Here is a 20,517-nt window from a genome sequence, read left to right as displayed (position 1 = left end):
GAGACATGAAAAACCGAGCCACTGCAGTATGGATACCACCTCATCCTCTTCTACTATTAGTGGCCAGGGCAGCTTCAGTTCTGGACATGTCAATAAGAATCAGCTAGTGGACCTTGGGGATGGGCCAGCGGATGATGAGGATGAAGATATTGTATATATGGGGCTATATGGCACAGTTTCGCTATGGACAACTAGAAGAGGAGCAGGAGGATGAGCTGGACTATGATGATGAGAGCAATAATTTTAAATAGGTTTAGAAGATACCCCAGATGTCTTCACTTTGGTCACAGTCTGTGAGGAGTGTTTTCTCCCACCTCCCAAAAACACATGGTTTGTGAAAAGGCTATGCTAAATTGGCCCTGGAAGTGGGAGGGTGAGAAAACTAGTGTCTGTGGTACCCTGCATTGGACTGGTGCCCTGTCCAGGGGGTATTCCTGCCTCATGACCAATGTTTCCAGATAGGCTCTGGACCCACCGTGACCAGAAGGGAACAGAAAAGATGGATGGATGGATGATGGCAGGAAAAAAAGATCAGCACTATCATTAGGGTTGAGGTAAATTTATTGATATATTCTGCATTATTTTACAACATCTTCATATGATCTGAGAAGGCCTCTAGGTCAAAAGTATCCACCTGTTCAATATTTTTTTGATATTTGATATTTTTAGTGACAACATATTAACAGCTAGGAGACATGCAGTGACATGCGTGCACTCACGCACACACTGAGAATGTGGATATTGTGCTTTACAGCTTTTTTTGATTCCCCGCCCTCTTTTCCCAAGATGAGCGCTTCCTTTTCTTTTTTGTTAAACCTATTATGGCAAACAACAGATATGATTTCCACATACACACTCCCAAATCACAACCTCACTTACAAAACTCATTCACACACACACACACACACACACACACACACACACAAGTCACATACACATACAAACAGGTGTTCAAAAGACACGAGCCACGCTGATTGACTTGACAGACCTCTGAAGCTGCATGCTCTCCAAATTGACAGACCACTTGACTGGAGCGACTAATCAGATCACTACACATGGCAAACACTGTGACTGGAGGAAAAGACCTTTAGAAACCCTTTCACTGCTTCTGTCTTACTCTGAGAGACGGATTACTCGTGGCATAAGACCAAGTTTTTTTATGAACAAGGGCTGGTAACAAAGTGACTTCTCTGCTGATCGAAAAAGTCTTTGCCTGCTTTTGTAATCATCTTGTTCTTTCGTCATACTTTTTGTTAAAAAGAACATGAAAAAAGAAAGCCATGAATTGGTTAACACTTTATTTTGAGAATCCACTCTAGATAGGTGATAGGTGCTCACACTGACTTTCACAAACATTCACCTAGGCTTTACTAACAGAACAAGTTGAATTTGAAGGAGCATTAGTCAAGATTTAAGAAACATGACCTCTAGCGGTTAAGAGGTGGTGAACGCAACAACACTGGACAGTTTCCATTTTACTGTGTTATCCACTTGACATGTCTCTAAAAGCTTTGTATTTGAGAGAATTATCGTCTAATCATACTACCTATATGCTCTACAAATTTGTCTTCATATAGCAGCTGTGTTTGGCCAGAGTAAGCCTCAAACCCCCAGGTGTAAGTGGGGTGATGGTGTTAGCATTTTACCCTGATATGTGGTACTCCCCACTAAGACATTTAGCTTCTTGAGAGTAAAAGTATGAACTCTATTCTAAACACACAGAATCTGGCTTGTAATGATTAGCTGATGTGAGAGTGAAGTGTTTTAACTGAAATGAGCTCCCATGAGTTTATCAGTCACTGACTGTGTTAGCTAGTTGGCATTGATAGCTGCAGCTGTCCAGTATTACAGATATTTCTGTTCACCCAGAGTTCACCCAGAGCTTTACGGTACTCAGCTTTCTAAGTGATAGAGGTTTATTTATTCTATTCATTATGTAAGGTCAAACAGTTCAGCGCATTACACACATTTCGAGCATTTACACGGATGTCCAGGAGGAACATACTTGTCCAGGAGCAAACTTCAGTTCCAGTGTTCACTCTTGTTAAGTGAGTTTCTTGTTGTAACTTATTTTAGCAGCGCAAGGTGTTTTCTAGTCCACAGCGATAATTAGCACTGACCAGCTTCAGCTATGTTGTTTTAAACAAACAGACTTACAGGAGATCGGTGTAAATACACTATCTGGACAAAAGTATTGGGACAGCTTGGGGCTCATTCACTAAATTTAAAGAAATGAAGAGTTTTAAAAATATTCATCCTGCTTTTGTTGGAGTAACTGTCTCTTCTGTCCAGGAAAGACTTTCTACTAGATTTTGGAGCACTGCTGTGAGGGTCTGGCTGCATTCAGCAACAAGAGGGTTAGTGAGGTCAGGATATTAGATGATCACCATCCCACCTCATCCCCAACTTCAAGTATTAGAACACCATCATTCCAGAGAACACAGTTGCACTGTTTAACAGCTCAATGCTGTGGGGCTTTACCCTCTAGCCTGGCATTAGGCATGGTGCCAAAAAGATTATGTTTATCTGCTCCAAAGAGTCCTATTCTATTGGCAATACTTCTCTACAGGGACTACAATGTGTGTGGGTGCAACTTAAAGTAGCCAAATGCATTAATTATAAGGGTTATCAGTGAAACGGGAGATAAAAATCGACTAATGCTCCTTTGATAGATTCTACTAGCATACACCTAACCTGAACCTTAACTTCAATTCTAAACCTAAAGCTAATCCTAACCCTAACATTGCTGAGTTTCACCATTTAAAAAATAAATCGCCTGTAGATGATCTATAGTGAACTATCAAAATAAAGTGTGTCCATAAATTGCTACAAACAAATCCAGGACTGTGTACAGAAATAGAGCATTAGCACATTAGCGCTCTAGCTAAAAGGAATTCTATGTTGTAGCTGACGATTTGAGGTCAAAACTGAGTGATCATACATATACCAATACAAGAAGATGGTGGCGGTGTTGTGATGTCCATGTGCGATCAATCCAGCTGATTCACTTATTTCAAGCAGACTTGTAAATCGACATGGTAGATCAAATACCTTAGCGTTAGATGTACATGTTGTTATTATTGCTCGAATGCTTCTAATGCATACCTCGAAGAACTAGAAGAAAACATATTGCCAAAACATACAAATAAGAACAACAATTGTGGAATTCTTGGTCCAGCTAAGAAACGTTGTTTGGCTGTGACGATTTAAGGGCTACACTAGTCTATGCTAGTTTTCTTTTCTTCTAAAGAGCTGATGTGTGTGGGGGAGGAATGGTGTGTTGGTGATGTACAGATCCAGGTGCCAGAAGAGATAAAAGCACAAGTAATCAGGTGTGTAGAGTCCAGCTTCCAGAAATATATCACATGACCTCTCTTCTATACACGCGCACATACACTCTGGCCATGCACTTCTCCATTGCTACCTAGGCTTCAGAACTGCTTGCACTGGGTTGGGCTCTGCACACACAGAACAAGCAAAAATAGTTAAAGATAGCAATAGCATTTAGCAGCCCCAAAAAACTGGAATGGCTCTCCTGAAGAATAGATAAGAAAAATCTTACATAGGTTCCGCTGGTGGCACCTCGGGTCCTTGGAGAAAGCTGTTGATTCTACGTAAAACAAATCATAATACACTTAGATTTAGTACCTAATTGCAGGTACTGGTTTGATATTGTCTCAACATTAACAAGGTTTATGTATAAAGTTGGAGGGCTCTATACCCTCTTTAGCCCACGCCTGGCATTACACATGGTGCCAATAGGTTTATGTTTACCTGCTTTTCTACAGAGACTAGACAAGCTGTGTGTGCATTTGCAAATCTGTGTCAGCAATGGGTGCCTGAAAGTGGCTGAATGTATGCATTATATAAGGTGTCCACAAACATTTGGACATGTGTGTATTTCAAAGAAATCTATGTTGTGACCTGCTAGGACCTATATAGGACTGAATGCTTTAAAAAAAATCCAGAAGAAATCTTTCAAAGACAGATTTAAGAATTTGTAGTGGGCCACATGCCAAATATACTGATACATGATACTGATAAAACCACCTGACTAATATTAGTCCCTCGTGCCACTAAAAGAGCTCTGACCTCTTAAGCCGTGGACGCCACAGAACAGCATTAATTTGCCTTTAAGAACTTTAAGAGCTGTTCACTTTCTGACTACTACATCCCATCCCTTAAGAGTTGCTATTGTAATGAGATAATCAATGTTATGTGCTTTGCTTCATGTCAGTGGTTTTAATGTTATGACTGAGGGGTGTATACCATGATGGTACGAACAAAACAACAGTGCCATATATATATTTTCTTCCAGTCATAGTCCTTAATGGACCTTTATTTTTGGCTGATACTTACTTGGAGTTCTCTGCTGCTTCCCGTAGCTCTTCGTCAAGTCTGTTGAGGAGAAGAGGAGAAATCTTGCTAATAGCTAATTATATGACTTACATTACATACACCTTGTTACACTGCAGTGACAGTGGTCTCCTGGACTATAGTAACATTGTCCTAACATGTGGGGAACTGTGTCAATTTTGCTAGAATTATTTGGGGAAAAAAACAATACAACCAAACTGGGCAGTGGTGAAGAAATACGGCTGTCTGACTGTAAGAAGGTCATAGCAGTGCGCTAAATCTGTCAAACTGTAGGTAACTAAAAAAGCCCCAAACTATTTTCTTTGCTACTCAGAACACAAGGTCAGGATACAGCCTGATTCATTAGCTCCCATTTCAATACTTCAGTCTCTGTTACCACGGAAACCCAGATTTGCAGGTGTGAAACACCAGTGTGAACGTTCACAGCTCCTACAGTGATTCTCAGGAACACGCTGACGCCTTGACACACCACTGAACCCACAACAGCAGTTCTGCATATGGGGAGGGTAGACAAGAGTGTACACTGCATCTGGTGTGTGTGATTCTACATATGTTCTCTTCATCAAGGAATCTTGTGAGACATCTGTTTGGCTTAAAGGACATGAATATATTTTACACACACACACACACACACACACACACACACACACACACACTCAACCACTTCTGTACTTCTTTATTAAACACTTTTACAGTAATTGAATCACTGCACAAAATGAACCTGCACTTACTTGACGATGCTTTCGGGAATATGGACATAGTCCATAGGGATTAGCTCTTCCAGCTCTGCTAAACTGTTCACATACCTAATCTTGCTACTGAACTTGGAACTGTATGAAATACACACAAACAACACAAAGAGTAGAGCGATTTAGAACACATACACACAAAATGCATAGTAAAATAGACCATATTGAGTACTGCACAGATGTCTTAGGCACCTGTGTAAAATGGAAAAAAATCAATATCTATATCTTAACTATATCTGTAAGTGTTTAAATAACATGCTTAGTTGCCTGACACCTCTGCACAGTACTGTAAGTATCCCTATTCTCAGTCAAGGAAAGGTTTAATCTTTTTACCTGATAAAGGGTCTGGTGATGGCTAGAACAGTCCTGATAAACCAGGAAGGGTGAACAATAATGAAGGATTTCAGGTTCTTCCTTAGCCTAAAAGCAGGTAATCCAGTTAGATGGGTTTCATGGCCATGCGTAAGAGGAAGTAAGAATGCTAGAAGAACAGTAACTACCTCCTGTCAATCATTTGGTAGCACTTTTTGAGCCAGCCAAGGCCAGGCATCCTGCGGTGAGGAGTGGCGCCATTCAGGTAGATGATCATGTAGTCCTCCGCCACCATCAGCTCCAACGTGCTGATCACATACCTGACATCACATTGAGTAAAAAGGGTTTAAGGTGTTGGAAAATGGGATATATTTCTAACGCCCTATTTCTAATGCCTAGAGCCACCATTATGATCCTAATCCGGCCCTGTTTCTATACACTTAAAAATACAGTGCTAGAAAGGTATCTTTAAGCAATACCATAGAAGAACCACTTTTGGTTCCATAAAGAACCGTGTTTTTAGCAGAGATGTGTAAATGTGCAGAATTTTTTCATTGGTGACGAATCTTTAAGTCAAACGAAGGTTCTGTAAACCTTGAAAAGGTTCTTCACACTCACACATCACACTCACACATCATTTAACCTCCTTTATGGAACCTAATGTGGTTCTTCTATGACATTGCACAAGGAAACTGCTGCAATCCTTCATTTAATAGAAAAAAGCTTTCTAATAACTGAAAACTTCACTCACAGAAAGAGGTTCTCCATTATTTCATGGTAGTCTTCTCTATCGCTGTCCGGAAGGAAGCAAGCAGCAAAAACAATGATGGCATTCACGCCATTCCCGTAGTAGCCTTTTTGGAGAGGAGAGATGATTGTTAGATATCTTCATAACTTTAGTATTAGTCACCATCTTCAAATACAACCATATATATAAATATATGTAAAGTTCCAATCATAATTTATTAGTACATAACACAGTTCCAACCACTTGTTATTGTATGGTTAAGACTGTTCACAAGCAGATTTTACCCAAAGAAAAATAGGATATATTCTACATATTACTCAACTGTTTTGAGTTAGGTAAACATTTGTAATTGGTTTCCAGATCTTTCAATTAAACCAACTTATAATAACTGAGTTCAGTCTGTTGCAAAAGGCAAATGAACAGTGATTGGTCCATGCGAGCCTAAAAAAGCACACTTTTAAAAATAACAAACTGCACTGTTGTTGGATTTATTCAAGTCTCCTATACTGATGGTACTCAATAGTTACCTGTAACTGAGTCAGTCGTGCTGGCACAATAATATACAGTGGGTTTGTGTGCAATACAAGTAAAACTCACACCTATTCCCATTGGCTCCTGCCACTACCTATTTGCATACTGGGCGTGTCTTTCCTTCTTTCACACACTGTCAGTGTGTAGTCATTCCCCAAATGACCATCTTCTAGGTATGTTGTTATATTTTTTTACCTCAGTGTTGTGGGCCATAAGAGCTAGTTACCAATTTCTGTATTGAGGCATGTGACTCTGTGCTGGCTGAGTACTGTAGTGTTCACACATGATTATGCTGTCAGTGTTTTTGACAGGTGAAAAATAGTCAATAAAGAAATCCAAGACTGAAAATGTATTAACCTTCAGCTGAGATTTTGGGTTAACTCAAAAGATTCAAGTATCTATAGTTAAGTATTATGTATGAAGACTTTAGGAGGTATTCTAATCTAATATATCTGAGTTGTTCTAGCATACCAGTATTTGGTATCTTAAGTACATTCAACTCAAACCTTTTGATTTCTTCAACAAAGTTTAATTTAAAAACATAAATAAATTAAGTTTGGTGTTTTAACTTAATAACTTATCCAGGTTTACAGTGTAAAAATGATCTCTGGGGCTATACTGTTGTAGGTTAAGTGAGTGGTTATGGGTTGATGTGTTCATGGTTGTGATGTCACAGCCTCATAAGTAAATGCTTTTACAGCTTACTTCGCAGTGTATTTTAAAACTTTAACAGCTTAAAAAGGGCTGTGTGTACCTCCATGAGAGATGACTTTTTGGTAAGGTTCAATACACTTCATATTGATTCGGTGCTCTTGTTCTCCGATGATAACAGTCCTCCAAAGTTTGGACTCCTGGCGCTCCTCTTCAGCACTACATGTAGGGATGGGTTCACTCGCCTCCTTCACTGAAGCTCTCTGGGACACCTTAGGCTCTGCATATGATCAAATCAGATGCAGAGGTGGAAAGAGTACTGAAACGAGTACTGGCCTTAAGTTCCCTGTTTTTGTTCAAAATTCTTCCCCTTGACCCAAAGACAATCTATTTACCCTTATGGGGGGTTTCTCTGTTCTCAAACAAACTGGTGGGTCATTAAGACAACACAAGGGTGGAAAGTGACTTTTTTGCATGGCTCCCACCATGAATTCCACCTAAATGACTCTACATTGCCAGAGCAGCTTCACACTGTGGCTTGGATGTATTCCCTGGCCCACTGCCAGAGAGACTCTACATCATGGCTTAGATGTTTTCATGAACCACCACTGAGTTCAATTCAATTTGTAATCACATGATTATTATTACACAAAAGATAACATTTTTTGTGTAATATATATATATTTTTTTAGAAGAATAAGCTGTGAGCATGAGATAATGGCACAGAAAATTACAGTTAACTCATGGCCTTTCTGGATGTTCAGTCTACATCCTTGCTTTTTCAGAAGAAAGTCCACCAACTTACAGATACCCTCATGATACAGAATAAAAAACGGCATACAGTGATCTACATGTCAATGAAATTAAAAGTATATACAGGACTGTTTTATAACTGTTTAATCTGTTATTATCTGTACAGACGTATGAGAGTTTTCCCTTGTGTGTGTACTGCTCACCTTCCCAGTCCATTTCATGATCAGTGTAGTCTAGGAAATCAGCTTCATCAGGTGTGTCCAGGTCATCCACATTAATGTCCAGGTCATCGGGTGTGTCAAACAGATCGTCCTCACTTTGGTCCAGTGAGAGGCTGATACGAGGAGCTGAGAGCTTTTTCCTCTGAGAGACCACGCCCCCATCCCCCTGCAGAGGCAGAGAGGTGGGTGGGGCTAAAGGAGGCCAAAAAAGACAAATCATTCAGAGAAATCCAAAACATCAAACTCAGCTTTAAATCATCACTGTTGAATCAAAACTTAATTTGAAAATGCAGCTGCTCATTATTTTATTTGGACATTTCGTAAATAATATACAAAACGAAACAAAACGTCCAACTTTGTAATAAAACGTGGAATATGTGGATATATTTTGTAATATAAAATCTATTTAGCTTTTGTCTCCTATAAAGCTTCCATTAAACCTGCGTTGTTAAATTGCTAGATAAGACATTGCCAAGGCACTGTAAAATGTTGCTGCAGAAGACTTACCTGGCCTGCCTTCTGCCCCCTCTGAGCTCATCTTATGTTCAGGAGGCTGCTCCATCCCCACATCACCGGGTGGGGTATCTGAAGGATTACACACAAACACATCCACATTGTTCATTTCTGGTCTATCACTATTGTTTAGGGGTGGAACTTTAGCAACTGTAAAAACAAAAGTTACTGGACCTAAGTATTGTTTTGGAAAATATGTATCATGAAAATTTAATATTTGTACGTTTACTCAATTACATTTCCTAAAGAAAAAAACATGTTTTTACTCCTTACAATTTCAACTAGACTTTTAAAGTACATGTCTCAAAGGCCAGAAGCATTGTCAGGAGACTAGTTGCCACACTCCCTGAGGAAGGTTTGGCGATTCTTCAATTTGAAACTGTTAGGGAACCTGTAAAGGTGCTTTGAGAAACCTTCAAGAAAAGGCTTTTAGAAGAAAAAGGTTTCTTAAAGGTTCCTCCAAGCACCCTAAGAGGTTCCTCCACAGTTTTAAATTGAAGAGCCCCTATAAGTGACTGAAACACACACCATCAAGTCCAATTTAATTAGATTAGTGTCAATAAAAGAAAGCAGAAACATGTTACTGAAAAAAGTAAACTATAAAAACTTTAGAATTTCGTTAAATTACATAAACAGTCGTATAAGAAAAGTTCAATCCATTCCTGATCACACTTGTTTTTTTTTAAAGTAAAAATAACTTAATAACCTAAATATGCAATTTCCTGTAGATTTTAGAGCACACACTGTATTTAACAGATGTGGAAATAAAACATAATTTAATAATAAACAGCAATCTCAAAGAATCTCAAGTTTGCAATATTATTATACAAACAGGAAATGAATTACCTTACTGCTATGGGTGAATTTGCGAATCTGTGAATATTCAAGTACTAATACAAAAACTAGACACTCTAAACATGACAAAACTTTTATTGTAATTTCCATATATTTAAAAAATATCATAAAAACAAGCTTAATTACAAAGCAATTCTGCCATGCTAGAAATGTCTATAATGAAACACAGATGACACACTAAGATGATTAAGTCTAAAGGTGCAATTAAACAATGATAATTGTAATGTAAAGCCTGAATAAAATGAAACTTTTTGGTATTTCTGGTGACATGAAAACCAAAACCCAAAACAGAGATAGAGAGAGAGGTCCATGCAACAGTCATCAAACACAATCTTGTTCATGGTATGGCAATAAGAAGAACCTAGATTAAAACTGATCTGTAATGTAGATGAGATCAAATAGAAAACTATGAAAAAAATCCCAGTACTCTACATATTACTCAAAAAAATAATTTTGTAAAAAAAGATTTGAACATTTTGAGAAATCAAATAATTACTCTGAACTAAGCAAAAGGTAGTATATAGAGTCTCAGAGGAGGAGACCTTTTAGAGCCTTAACAGTTCTCAGGGCTTCTTCCTCTCGCTCTAAGGCTGTTTTTTCCTGCTACTGTCGCCTTTAGTTTTATGAAAAGAGGCTCAAACGTCATTGTTAGGGTTTGGGAAGTTAAAGAGGAAAAGAGTTTATTTATATGGTTCATTTCATGCATGGAGAGTCACTGGACTAGACTCACTCTATTATCTGGGTGCTGTTAAATAAAACCAGCAGTATTTACAGGATTGCTCCAATCCTACTGCACAGGCTTGTGACTATATCTTCATAACAAAACTAGGACACAGTAATAGAAAGCCTCCTGAAAACCAACCGCAGCGTCCCAAATCTATTCCCCAATAGTGTTTTCATCTGCTGTGCTGTCAGGCATCTGCTATAGAATCAGCTATTTGGAACAGAAGGAAGGGGACATTGTAATGCAGTCTCACATACAGAAGATGTGCTCAATTTTGCATGAAATGCTTCCAGTAATAATTTAACTGCTTCTTCGTATGTGTACCAGTGTTTCATCGCAATACTGTTATCGCAATTACAGTACTATATTAAAGCAATACGCCACTTGAGCTGATATTCTCGTAAGTAACTTTATTGGATATATGCCACTGAAACATTTGTACAGTACAACTAAACTTTTCTCTTCGCATTTCTCAGGTTTAAAAGTCAGGGTCAGCCATGCTACACTACCTCTGGAGCAGAGAGGGTTAAGTAGCCTAATCTTGCTCAAGAGTGGCATATTAATGGAAATGGGTATTGAACCCCCAACCCTGTAAAATCAATAACTCAGTGAGGCATGACATATAGTACAAAACCCCCTCAATTAGTTAATTTATAAAGGTTTAATTTATAAACTGTGTTTCTTTAAGGTCACAGCTCAGCAGAATTTAGTGGTTTGCTAAAAGCTACTCAATGAACTGAATGAACCGTAATCTGCTTATTACTTGTGGTTGGTGTAGTGTAGTGGGTACCATCTACTTGGCTTTGATTCCCTGGTTGAACAAGTGTTTTGGGCAAGACTCCAAAAGCTACATTGGTCTACCTGTATAACACAGTTTGAATGGGAGCTGCTCTGAATAAGCCTAATGCTGTAACTGTAAGTTACAACAAATTACTAAGGCCTTCAACTTAGAGTGTTAGATGAAAAATGGCTAATCTCTGCCATGGCATGGACATGGAAGGACCCGTTTGCCACCCCTGAGCAAATTACAAAAGCTAGGCACTTGTTGGATATTTTTTGATTTTCTAGATATGAGTTGTCCATATATTGTGCGACCTTAAGTGACTTGACTGATAATCAATACATTTTACTGCATTATATAAAACAGGTGCAATTTCCATTTTCCAAGATCTTCTCCATAAATATGTATTTTCCCACTTCCCACAGGCATACAGTTCTTATAAATATTACCCTTTAATCCAACAGTCCCAGACAACGGAGCCAAATTCACAGTAAAACTAGACATGGTGGTAAATGGGTGATAAAATCGCCATAATTCTTCATGTGGTCAAGTTTCTGTCCTAGCACACATGGCAATCAATTTGGCCAATCCCTTTTGAATTTGTGTGAAGGGTGGTTTGGTTAAGCTTGATGAACCCAAACCATTGGGGGCAGTGGTTAGAGTACCGGGCTATTGATAACAGGGTTGTGGGTTCGATTCCCGGGCTCGGCAAGTTGCCACTGTTGGGCCCTTGAGCCTCTCTGTGTGTGTGTGTGTGTGTGTTCGTTCGTTCGTTCGTTCACTACCACAGATGGGTTAAATGCGGAGGACACATCTCGCTGTACATTGTACAGTGACAAATATGTGCACCTTTACATTCTCCCTTTCTTCTGGGCTGCTCAGATATCTCACTTCTTCTTTGTGGTGTCATTTAAGGCAACACTATTATTTATAGACAATACGAGTTAGTGTGACGGGGTTGTAGGTTATAACCAAGGGGTTCATAAAATGTATCAATCATAATGTTTTTTACAAAAATACTTAAAAAAAAATAAATATATCTTATTTAAACAAGGACAGACAATAATGCTATGAAATGTTAGGTTTTTCAAAAAATAAGAATTACTTGGTAAAACTTTAGATAATATCATGTTGGTCGATATGAACCATTTGTTAAAATGTCCATAAATTGACGAAAAATGATTAAAAGTTGTATGTTACTCTTTAGGAAACAGAAAAGAAGGAAAGATAGAAAGATGTCATGTTCCAAAGAACACTTAATTACTAGCTTTAAGCTTTGGAATCACACTTTGTACATTTTCAGTGCTTCTCATCTCATCAAACACTGGGGGTGTAAATGCCACCTTGTTTTGTCCCAGTTTCTACATTTCATAAATGCAATGTATCTGGATTGGTGCGTGAGTGAAAATGATCATATATCGGCCCACAGTTCCTATATAGCAGTGCATCCCAAGCATTAACACAGGACTCCTGAAAATGGTCCCAGTAAATGAGATTATAAAAAAAAACTGTTCTACATAGTACAGGGGTTCTGCTCTTTGGGTTCTATGCTAAATAGAACCCTTTTGCTAAGAGTGCATCAACTTCCACTCACACATACACACACTGATAGATCACACACACTCAACCTGCCTTAAAGGGTTGTGCCAGATGGATTTACCACACGTTAAACGTGTGTGTGTGTGTGAGTGTGTTTGGAGGGGAATGTCAGCTGCTTTTTTTTTTCCTCCTTTTTTAACTAAACTGACCAAATCCATCTATTAACCAACCATACATCCATCTTTCCAGCACAGCAGGAGGACTGGAGGGGAAGGGAGGGGAGTGTTATGTCATCAGCTACTCATTCTCTTTCACCCCTCCTCCACCTCATGTTCTCTCTCTCTCTCTCTCTCTCTCACACACACACACACACACACACACACAAACACATGTACACACACAATGTGTGACGTGGAGAAACAAAACTCGTATTCAAAGCCCCTGAGCTGGACGCAAATAGGGCAAAACTAGGGCAGGTGTGGCAGACAGTATCGAACCCTGTGGTTAACCATAATGACCAATACACCACCCCTCATTTGCAGAAGCTCACTGCACACAGCAGACATAACAGAATGTGCACCATCAAGGATGCTAAAACTACCCCCCCCCCTCCTCCCACATCTCACACACACACACACACACACACACTCACTTACACACGGCTATGCTCCGTGGTAAACAGCTGCCCCTCCCTCTACTCCGGTTTCTCTGCCTCTCTATCAGTTCCAGGTTATACCCGTACACACACAAAGCACTCACCGCTGCTGATACACGCTTCTCCCTCTCTCTTTTCTCTGCCAGGCTTCAGATCATGTGTGTGTGTTTTCTGCGCTTGCCTCCGTCTCCGTGCGCAGCCACGGAGATGCTCAGCTCAGCGACTGCTGCCATTTGTGATCATGTGACTCTCCATCGCCAAATAAGAACTCGCGGATGCGTGCAGCTCACAAGCATGCAGAGAGTGAGGCCCACTGCGCAGCTCCGCCAGAAGACAGCCTCACCGTGCAGGTAATGGAAGCGTAATAGGTCTGATAGTAAAGTAAACCCCAGCATGCAGCTCTGCCAAAAAAAAAAAAACAGGCTCAGGCGTGCAGCTCAACCAGATGAGAGCCTCACCGTGCAGTTAAAAAGAGTTGAATGGGTCTGATAGTAAAGTAAACCCCAGCATGCAGCTCTGCCAAAAAAGAGCCTAAATGAGGGAGCCCCAATGTGCCAGATCTGCCAGAAGAAAGCTTTACAACACAAGTAAAGAAAGCTCCCAGAATTTGACATTAATATGAGCCCAGGCATGCAGCTTTGACAGAGAAGAGAGCCTCAACATGCAGGTAAAGAAAGCTGAATGGGTTTGACCAAATAAAGAAAAGCTCAGTGGGTCTGACAGTGAAGTGAGCTGTGGAGTGCACCTCTGCCAGATAGAGTGTCATCATGCAAAAAAAGGACACTCAATGGGTCTTTCAGTATTTGTGAGTCCCAGCGCGCAGCTCTGCCAGTAGAAAGCCTCACCATGCAGGTAAAAAGAGCTGAATGAGTCTGAGAGCAAAGTGAGCCCGAGCATGCAGCTCTGCCAGAAGAGAGCCTCATCACACAGGCAAAGGTAACTTAATGGGTCTAAAAATAAAGTGGGCTCAGGCGTGCAGCTCAACCAGATGAGAGCCTCACCGTGCAGGTAAAAAGAGTTGAATGAGTCTGAGAGCAAAGTGAGCCCCAGCATGCAGCTCTGCCAGTAAAGTGAGCCCAGGCGTGGAGCTCAACCAGATGACAGCCTCACTGTGCTGGTAAAAAAAGGTGAATGGGTCTAAAAATAGTCTCACTGCACAAATTAATAGAGTTGAATGAGTCAGAGAGCAAAGTGAGCTCCAGCATGTAGCTCTGCCAGAAGAGAGTCTCACCACACAGGCAAAGTAGCTCAGTGGGTCTGGAAGCAGAGTGTGTCCCATTGTGAAGTCTTATAGCCTTACTGTGCGACTACAGTGTTTTCCTATCCGGCTCCTGAGTATAGAATATCCTGCACATTTGGTCCAAGGCTGGAAAACACTGAGCTAAAGGAAGCGGATCAGGTCTGACAGAAGATTGTGTCTTCATCAGCAGCAGAGGTATGGCTTAACAAATTTTAGAGGGAGCAGGTTTTTTTTTTCCTAAATGAATGTATATATTTTTGCTTTGAACACATCATCTCTGTACTTGGCTAATGTGGCACTGCTTCATTAATCTTTAAGAACATAAAGGGACTTGGTTTTCCCCAGCAGGTGTTTGATTTCAGAGCGGTACGGTGTAGAGGTGAATCATTATATGTGTTTGTACTTATCAGCGGATGATAAGGTTATACTATCTATGCACAATATGAATTTGTGGCAAATTGTAGCCAATATAGCTATCAGGTTTTACCATGGTCTAAGCTAGCAGGTTTTACCATGGTGTAAGCTAGCTAGCTAGCTAACTTTAGGTTAATATAAGTCAGCTGGGGATACCAAAACCTTATATTTATTATTCCTTGCTTTCAAATTTCTCTAGTTCGAATCTATCACACCAGTATTAGCCACATATAGTTGTTCAACTGTTCAGTCAGCGGTGTGTAGTGTTGATCATGCACAATATTTCTCTCAATTTCCCATCCTATGTCAAGCAGGTAAGAAGATTTTGCCTGTTCAACAAAAAAATACTTAATTAATCCAAGTATCAAGTTTCTCCAAATCAGATTTTAATTTAAAAAACAGTGTGTTGTTTAACACCGGAAAGAGGTTTCAGAAAGGTTAGCCTGTAACGTTACAGAAATAATGTTCCAGGAACGTTCCAACATTTCAAGTTCAAGACAAAAACTAACATTATGAGAACAATAACTTTCCCAATACTAACAATATAATATATAAAATACAATACACTAAACATATTGATAAAACTGATAAATATATAATAAACGTGTTTTGCAAACTTGAAGAATTGTAGCATATATGTAAAAATAAAACCTAAATTATGAATTTACATGATTTTTTTTAACCAAATGTGAAAAGCCCATGTTCAACTGTGATAAAAGAATATCCAAAAAACTTGACAGAGTAGCATAACGTATTACTAACCAAACATTTCTAGCTTGGAAAAGAGAGAGAAAGAAGCAGAAGGAAAGTTAAAGGTCTTGATTAGGCATTAGTCTATAGTCTAATCTAAGCTTAGAGGTATATTTGGATCCTAGTATACCTAAGGGTATTCTCTGAGTAAACAGTGAAGCACTTTTGTAAGTCGCTCTGGATAAGAGTGTCCTCTAAATGCCTTAAATGTAAATGGGGGAAAAAAACTTGTGGGAAATGCAGCATTTCAGACAAGGAGAAAACACTGCAGTACTTTTTGGTAGATGCGTATTTGTTGGAAGTTGATGAAGAGTATTTCAGTTGTCACTACTGTAGAAATCCAGGTAAAACAGACATTGTGGGGCTTTTTACTTATCTTTAAGGTGTATGCTCCCAAACCCTCTAGTAAAGGGGTTTATTCCAGAGGCCCTAATCCCCTGACCAGCAGAGATCAGCATCAGCATGTAGCCAAAAGCAGCTGAGTGGATCTGAGAGCTGAGTGAGACCAAGCATGAAGTTCCACCTTCAGAAAGCCTCACTGTGCAGCTAAAGAAAGCTAAACAGATCTGACAGTTGACTGAACACATGTGCAGCTAGACCACAATGCAGAGTACAGGTGCAAGAAAAGAAAGTGAACTACCAGAAATTATTCTTCTGCATTGATTACTAATAAAATGTGGCCCAATTGTTCTCTAGATTACAGTATACAAGCACAATTGAACTAAACTAATATGCACTAATTCACACACAGCTGTGCTGTTCTTATCTTGTACTGGCTAGAAAAAGAAAGTGAACCTCTGTGTAAATGGCATCTCCAAGAGCTAATTAACTAAAGGTATTCAGTTAAGGAGATTAGGCTGAAAGTATGTGTTTCACTAAGGCGTTGTCTATTAAAAACGTCACACAAACTGGTTACTGATACAGCTGTCCTTCTCTGGAAAGGTTAGTGTGAACCATTTGTCATTGTAAATAGCTGGAAAAGTATAGATAAAGAACATGGATGCACATTAATCCACAGTAAAAAGAAATTTAGCATTGTTGCTGCTTTCTCACTGTTGTGAACTACTTGTTAAGATCACTCCAGGAGTACAATGCACAGGGTCAGAACCCCTCTTTCAGACCCTTTTTTTTAACAGCACAAGACCTACAGAAGCCTCTTTTGTTTGTGTGTCCACTATTGAAAAATAATGGTGCTCATAGAAGGAAACCAAACAGAAACACACTGCTGCCTGTCACAGGTTTGCCCCAGATCTTCTGCATGTCCACAATTCTTCTGGTAAAACAGTCTATGCACAGTATGAGACAGAAGTGGAACTTTAAAGCACAAATGTACAACACCAAAACCTCATCCCGACTGACAAATGTGAAGCATGGTGGAAGGTTCATCATGGTTTGGGGCTGCTAGGTCAGAGCCGGCACAAGGCATACTCAAATTACACGGCCGCTTAGGGCCCCGGCGCCACCAGGGTCCCCCCAAGAGCACTAAGATATCATGATAAAAAATCCATAATTAAAAAAATAACATAATTGAATAATAAAACAAAATGGTATTACACAGGTATAAGCAATTTTTATATTCATTTACTTTCATAGTTGTCACACCAATACTAGGTTAATCAATTTCTGTTGTTGGGCAAATGCAGATATGCACCGCTTAGGTGGTCGATAAAGGACCGGGCGCTTCAGCGTATTGGAATAATGAAGCATCTGGTGTTGAGGTGGTGGTATGGAGGGCCCCCAAATGAAAATCTGCTTAGGACCCCATAAAGGCTTGGGCCAGCCCTGTCAAAGGTTCACTTACTTTTTCTAGCCTGCAATGTGGATGTGTATTCATTTTGTTTATTAAAAGATACGAACAGTACAACTGTTTTTACATTATTAGTTTAGTTTGCTTGTATTTGTCTAGAATTGTGATTTTAATAACAATGAGACCACATTTCATTAACAATTCGGCTATGGTTGTTGCCTTCATGTTTGGAGCTGAACGTTAAGCTAAAGCAAACAGCATTTGGTATTTAGTCGCATTTTGTATATCTTACTACACTAAATTACACTACATGTTCAAATACTTCTAGACATACGCTCATCCAAAGTATCTTAAAATCAAGGGTATTAAAAAGAACTTTTTGCTGCAATAACAGTCTCTGGAAAGTCTTTACACAAGTTACTGGGACTGTGAAGATCTGATTGCATTCGGCCACAACAGCATAAATAAAGTATTGATGTTGGATTATTTAGTCTTGATCGTAAACAGCACTTCATCTCATGCCAAGTATTGAGAGGCTCTCCATCGCTCCAGGGAATGGAATTCCCAATTGTGATGAGCACTTTATACACCTTGGCATTGAACATGGGCCATGGACATTAAAGTAAAGTCTGGAGTAAAGTCTTTTCTATAAGTTGCCAGTTTTATTCCTTTTTGAGCCTGTGCTCTAGAATAGGGGGGCCCCAAATGAAAATCTGCTTAGGCCCCTATAAAGGCTCGGGCCGGCCCTTACTTTTTCTAGCCTGCAATGTGGATGTGTATTCATTTTGTTCATTAAAATATACGAACAGTACGAAAATTATTAGTTTAGTTTGCTTGTGTTTGTCTAGAATTGTGATTTTAATAACAATGAGAGCACATTTCACTAGCAATGTAGAATCCAGGTAATTCAAAAGGCATTCACTTAGTTTTTTTTCGGGTTGTTGCTGTCCAAAGAAAATCATGTATCTGCATTGTAGTCTGTTTTTAGTTTTCTACATCATTTGAATCCAGTAGCTGCTTCGTCCATTATTACAAAAACAAAGTTGCCATTTTAGAGATACATATTTGTCATTGGACAGCAGCGATATGTAATGTATACACATGCATGTTGTAATTAAAGAATGGTTCTGTCATATGTTTTGTGAGAAGAGAACTATGGGGTTTAGACCCATAGGAAGGCAGCAAGTTTGTCAATGTCAAAGATTCACAACAGAACACACTGTTCAAAAGAGGGTGGGTCAAGTACAAACATCAGTTCAACAGATGATGACTTCAGCAGTGCTACTAAAACAACCTTGTGTCCAGTACACAGGAACAGTGGCTGAATTAGTGTGAAAGAAAGCTAGCTGTTGTGCTGGGTTTAGTAGCTTACTCACAGAATCTTGCAGAATCTCGCTGGTAGACCAGGAAGTAACACTGCTGCTTGCCTAACCTCTCCCATAGCTGCTGATATTCCAAAGGTCATCAGCACAACAGCACTGTCACAACTAAAGGACCAACCAACCGTTCACACACACACACACACACACACACACACAAGTGAGAAATCAAATACGCTCAACATGCACTGCCCCACATATTATGTAGGGCAGTTTTATTGTAGTACACTAAAAGACAGAGGAATTACCATTTCATAAACTGAAATAAAAATGTGTCATTATCATTATCATTATCAACAGTGTTGAATGTTACATCGGTGTAATGTGAAAAATGTAGTATGAGCTGATGATGACTAGGTGTACCAGGAAGAAAGACTTTCTGGAGATGCAGATAGCCTAGAGGTTAAAGGGTCAGAAGCTTCAGGGTCAGTGAGATTTATCCTGTTGCAACTGCCTAGATCATAAAAGTCATAAAGACTGACCATCCATTTAAAGAATACACCCTTGTTGCCTCTCCCTAAAGCTGCCTCTTCCAGCTGACATTTACATTTTCATGTATGGCATTTATCTGAAAATAACAAGGTTAATCATATTACAGAGGTGGGCCAGTGTAGTGTTAGGAGTCTTGCCTAGGGACTCTTATTGGTGTAGTGCAGCATAGCCACCCAGACCGGGAATCAAACCCCACTCTCCCACAAGGTGTGGTAGCTCACTGGTGGGTAGGGGTTCACCAAAGGCCTTTACACAAGTTACTGGGACTGTGAAGATCTGATTGCATTCGGCCACAACAGCATAAATAAGGTATTGATGTTGGATTATTTAGTCTTGATCATAAACAGCACTTCACCTCATGCCAAGTATTGAGAGGTTCTCCATCGCTGCAGGGAATGGAATTCCCAATTGGGATGAGCACTTTATACACCTTGGCATTGAACATGGTTGACTGGATTTTAAGCCTAGGTTTGGAGTAAAGTCTTTTCCATACGTTGCCAATTTTATTCCTTTTCGAGCCTGTGCTCTAGAATACTGCAGGGGAATGCAGTCAGGACACACACTTAACATAGATATCATAAGCTGCTCATTGTAGGTCTTCACATTCCAGAGTCAGTGTGTAAGCAGATGATTTAGCATTTTTCAACAAATACTTTTTTTTTTCCTTCTTCAACACATGAATCTCAATAGAGATGCTATCTGGAAGATTTTGCTAGATTGTTCATCAAAGTACTGATAGAGGTGGTTACATGAGTGAGATTTCAATCTCCTGAAGGTAAAGTATCTGTCAAGCTGGTTATGTGTATCTGAAGTGAGGGTGCTTTTATTCTTTTGTTTTCCTTTTCACTCTGCTTTATGGTTTTCTAAAGAACCTTTAAACTAATTGATTTCACCCAAGTCGATCTACTAAAAGTGCTTTAGGAAACCAAGAATGGTTCTTCTAAGGCATTCCTCAAAGTTTCCTTTGGGAAACTTTATTTTGAAGCAGCAGATTGAAAAGCATTTTAGAGGAATGCTATCAAACTACAGTACACCACCAAACACACACTGGTGGCACATACATAGGTCAATAATAGCTTCAAGGCC

The 20,517-nt window shown here is 39.5% G+C and overlaps 1 protein-coding gene across 2 annotated transcripts; it reads right to left on the bottom strand.

The window, feature by feature from the left end:
* Positions 1-543: 543 nt before the first annotated feature.
* Positions 544-18,993, bottom strand: prune2 (prune homolog 2 with BCH domain). Of its 2 annotated transcripts, none has more exons than XM_072673020.1 (11): positions 18,937-18,993; positions 8,850-8,927; positions 8,325-8,534; positions 7,472-7,648; positions 6,190-6,292; positions 5,627-5,758; positions 5,460-5,546; positions 5,109-5,207; positions 4,360-4,398; positions 3,563-3,610; positions 544-3,458 (listed from the first exon to the last, which is right to left on the bottom strand). In XM_072673020.1, exons 2-11 carry the CDS (start codon positions 8,902-8,904, stop codon positions 3,425-3,427), a joined length of 984 nt encoding a protein of 327 aa, XP_072529121.1. In that variant the 5' UTR covers positions 8,905-8,927; positions 18,937-18,993; the 3' UTR covers positions 544-3,424. The 2 variants fall into 2 exon arrangements, with proteins under 2 accessions (XP_072529121.1, XP_072529113.1); XM_072673012.1 differs by lacking the exon at positions 18,937-18,993 and adding an exon at positions 13,514-13,757.
* Between the last annotated feature and the right edge of the window lie 1,524 nt (positions 18,994-20,517).

Source organism: Salminus brasiliensis, chromosome 1 (assembly GCF_030463535.1).
Source record: "Salminus brasiliensis chromosome 1, fSalBra1.hap2, whole genome shotgun sequence".
In the NCBI taxonomy this organism is placed as follows: domain Eukaryota; kingdom Metazoa; phylum Chordata; class Actinopteri; order Characiformes; family Bryconidae; genus Salminus; species Salminus brasiliensis.
The sequence above is the reverse complement of the archived record's forward strand: the minus strand, read 5'-3'. Positions and strand labels throughout refer to the sequence as shown.

Bases quoted from the DNA above. Each gene is read 5' to 3' on its own strand.
- prune2 (XM_072673020.1), bottom strand. From the start codon at position 8,904: ATGGAGCAGCCTCCTGAACATAAGATGAGCTCAGAGGGGGCAGAAGGC. The intron at 8,535-8,849 runs GTAAGTCTTCTG...GGCCTCCTTTAG, and splicing joins GGGGGCAGAAGGCAGGCCAG to CCCCACCCACCTCTCTGCCT. The intron at 3,459-3,562 runs GTAAGATTTTTC...CTGTGTGTGCAG, and splicing joins GTGCCACCAGCGGAACCTAT to AGCCCAACCCAGTGCAAGCA.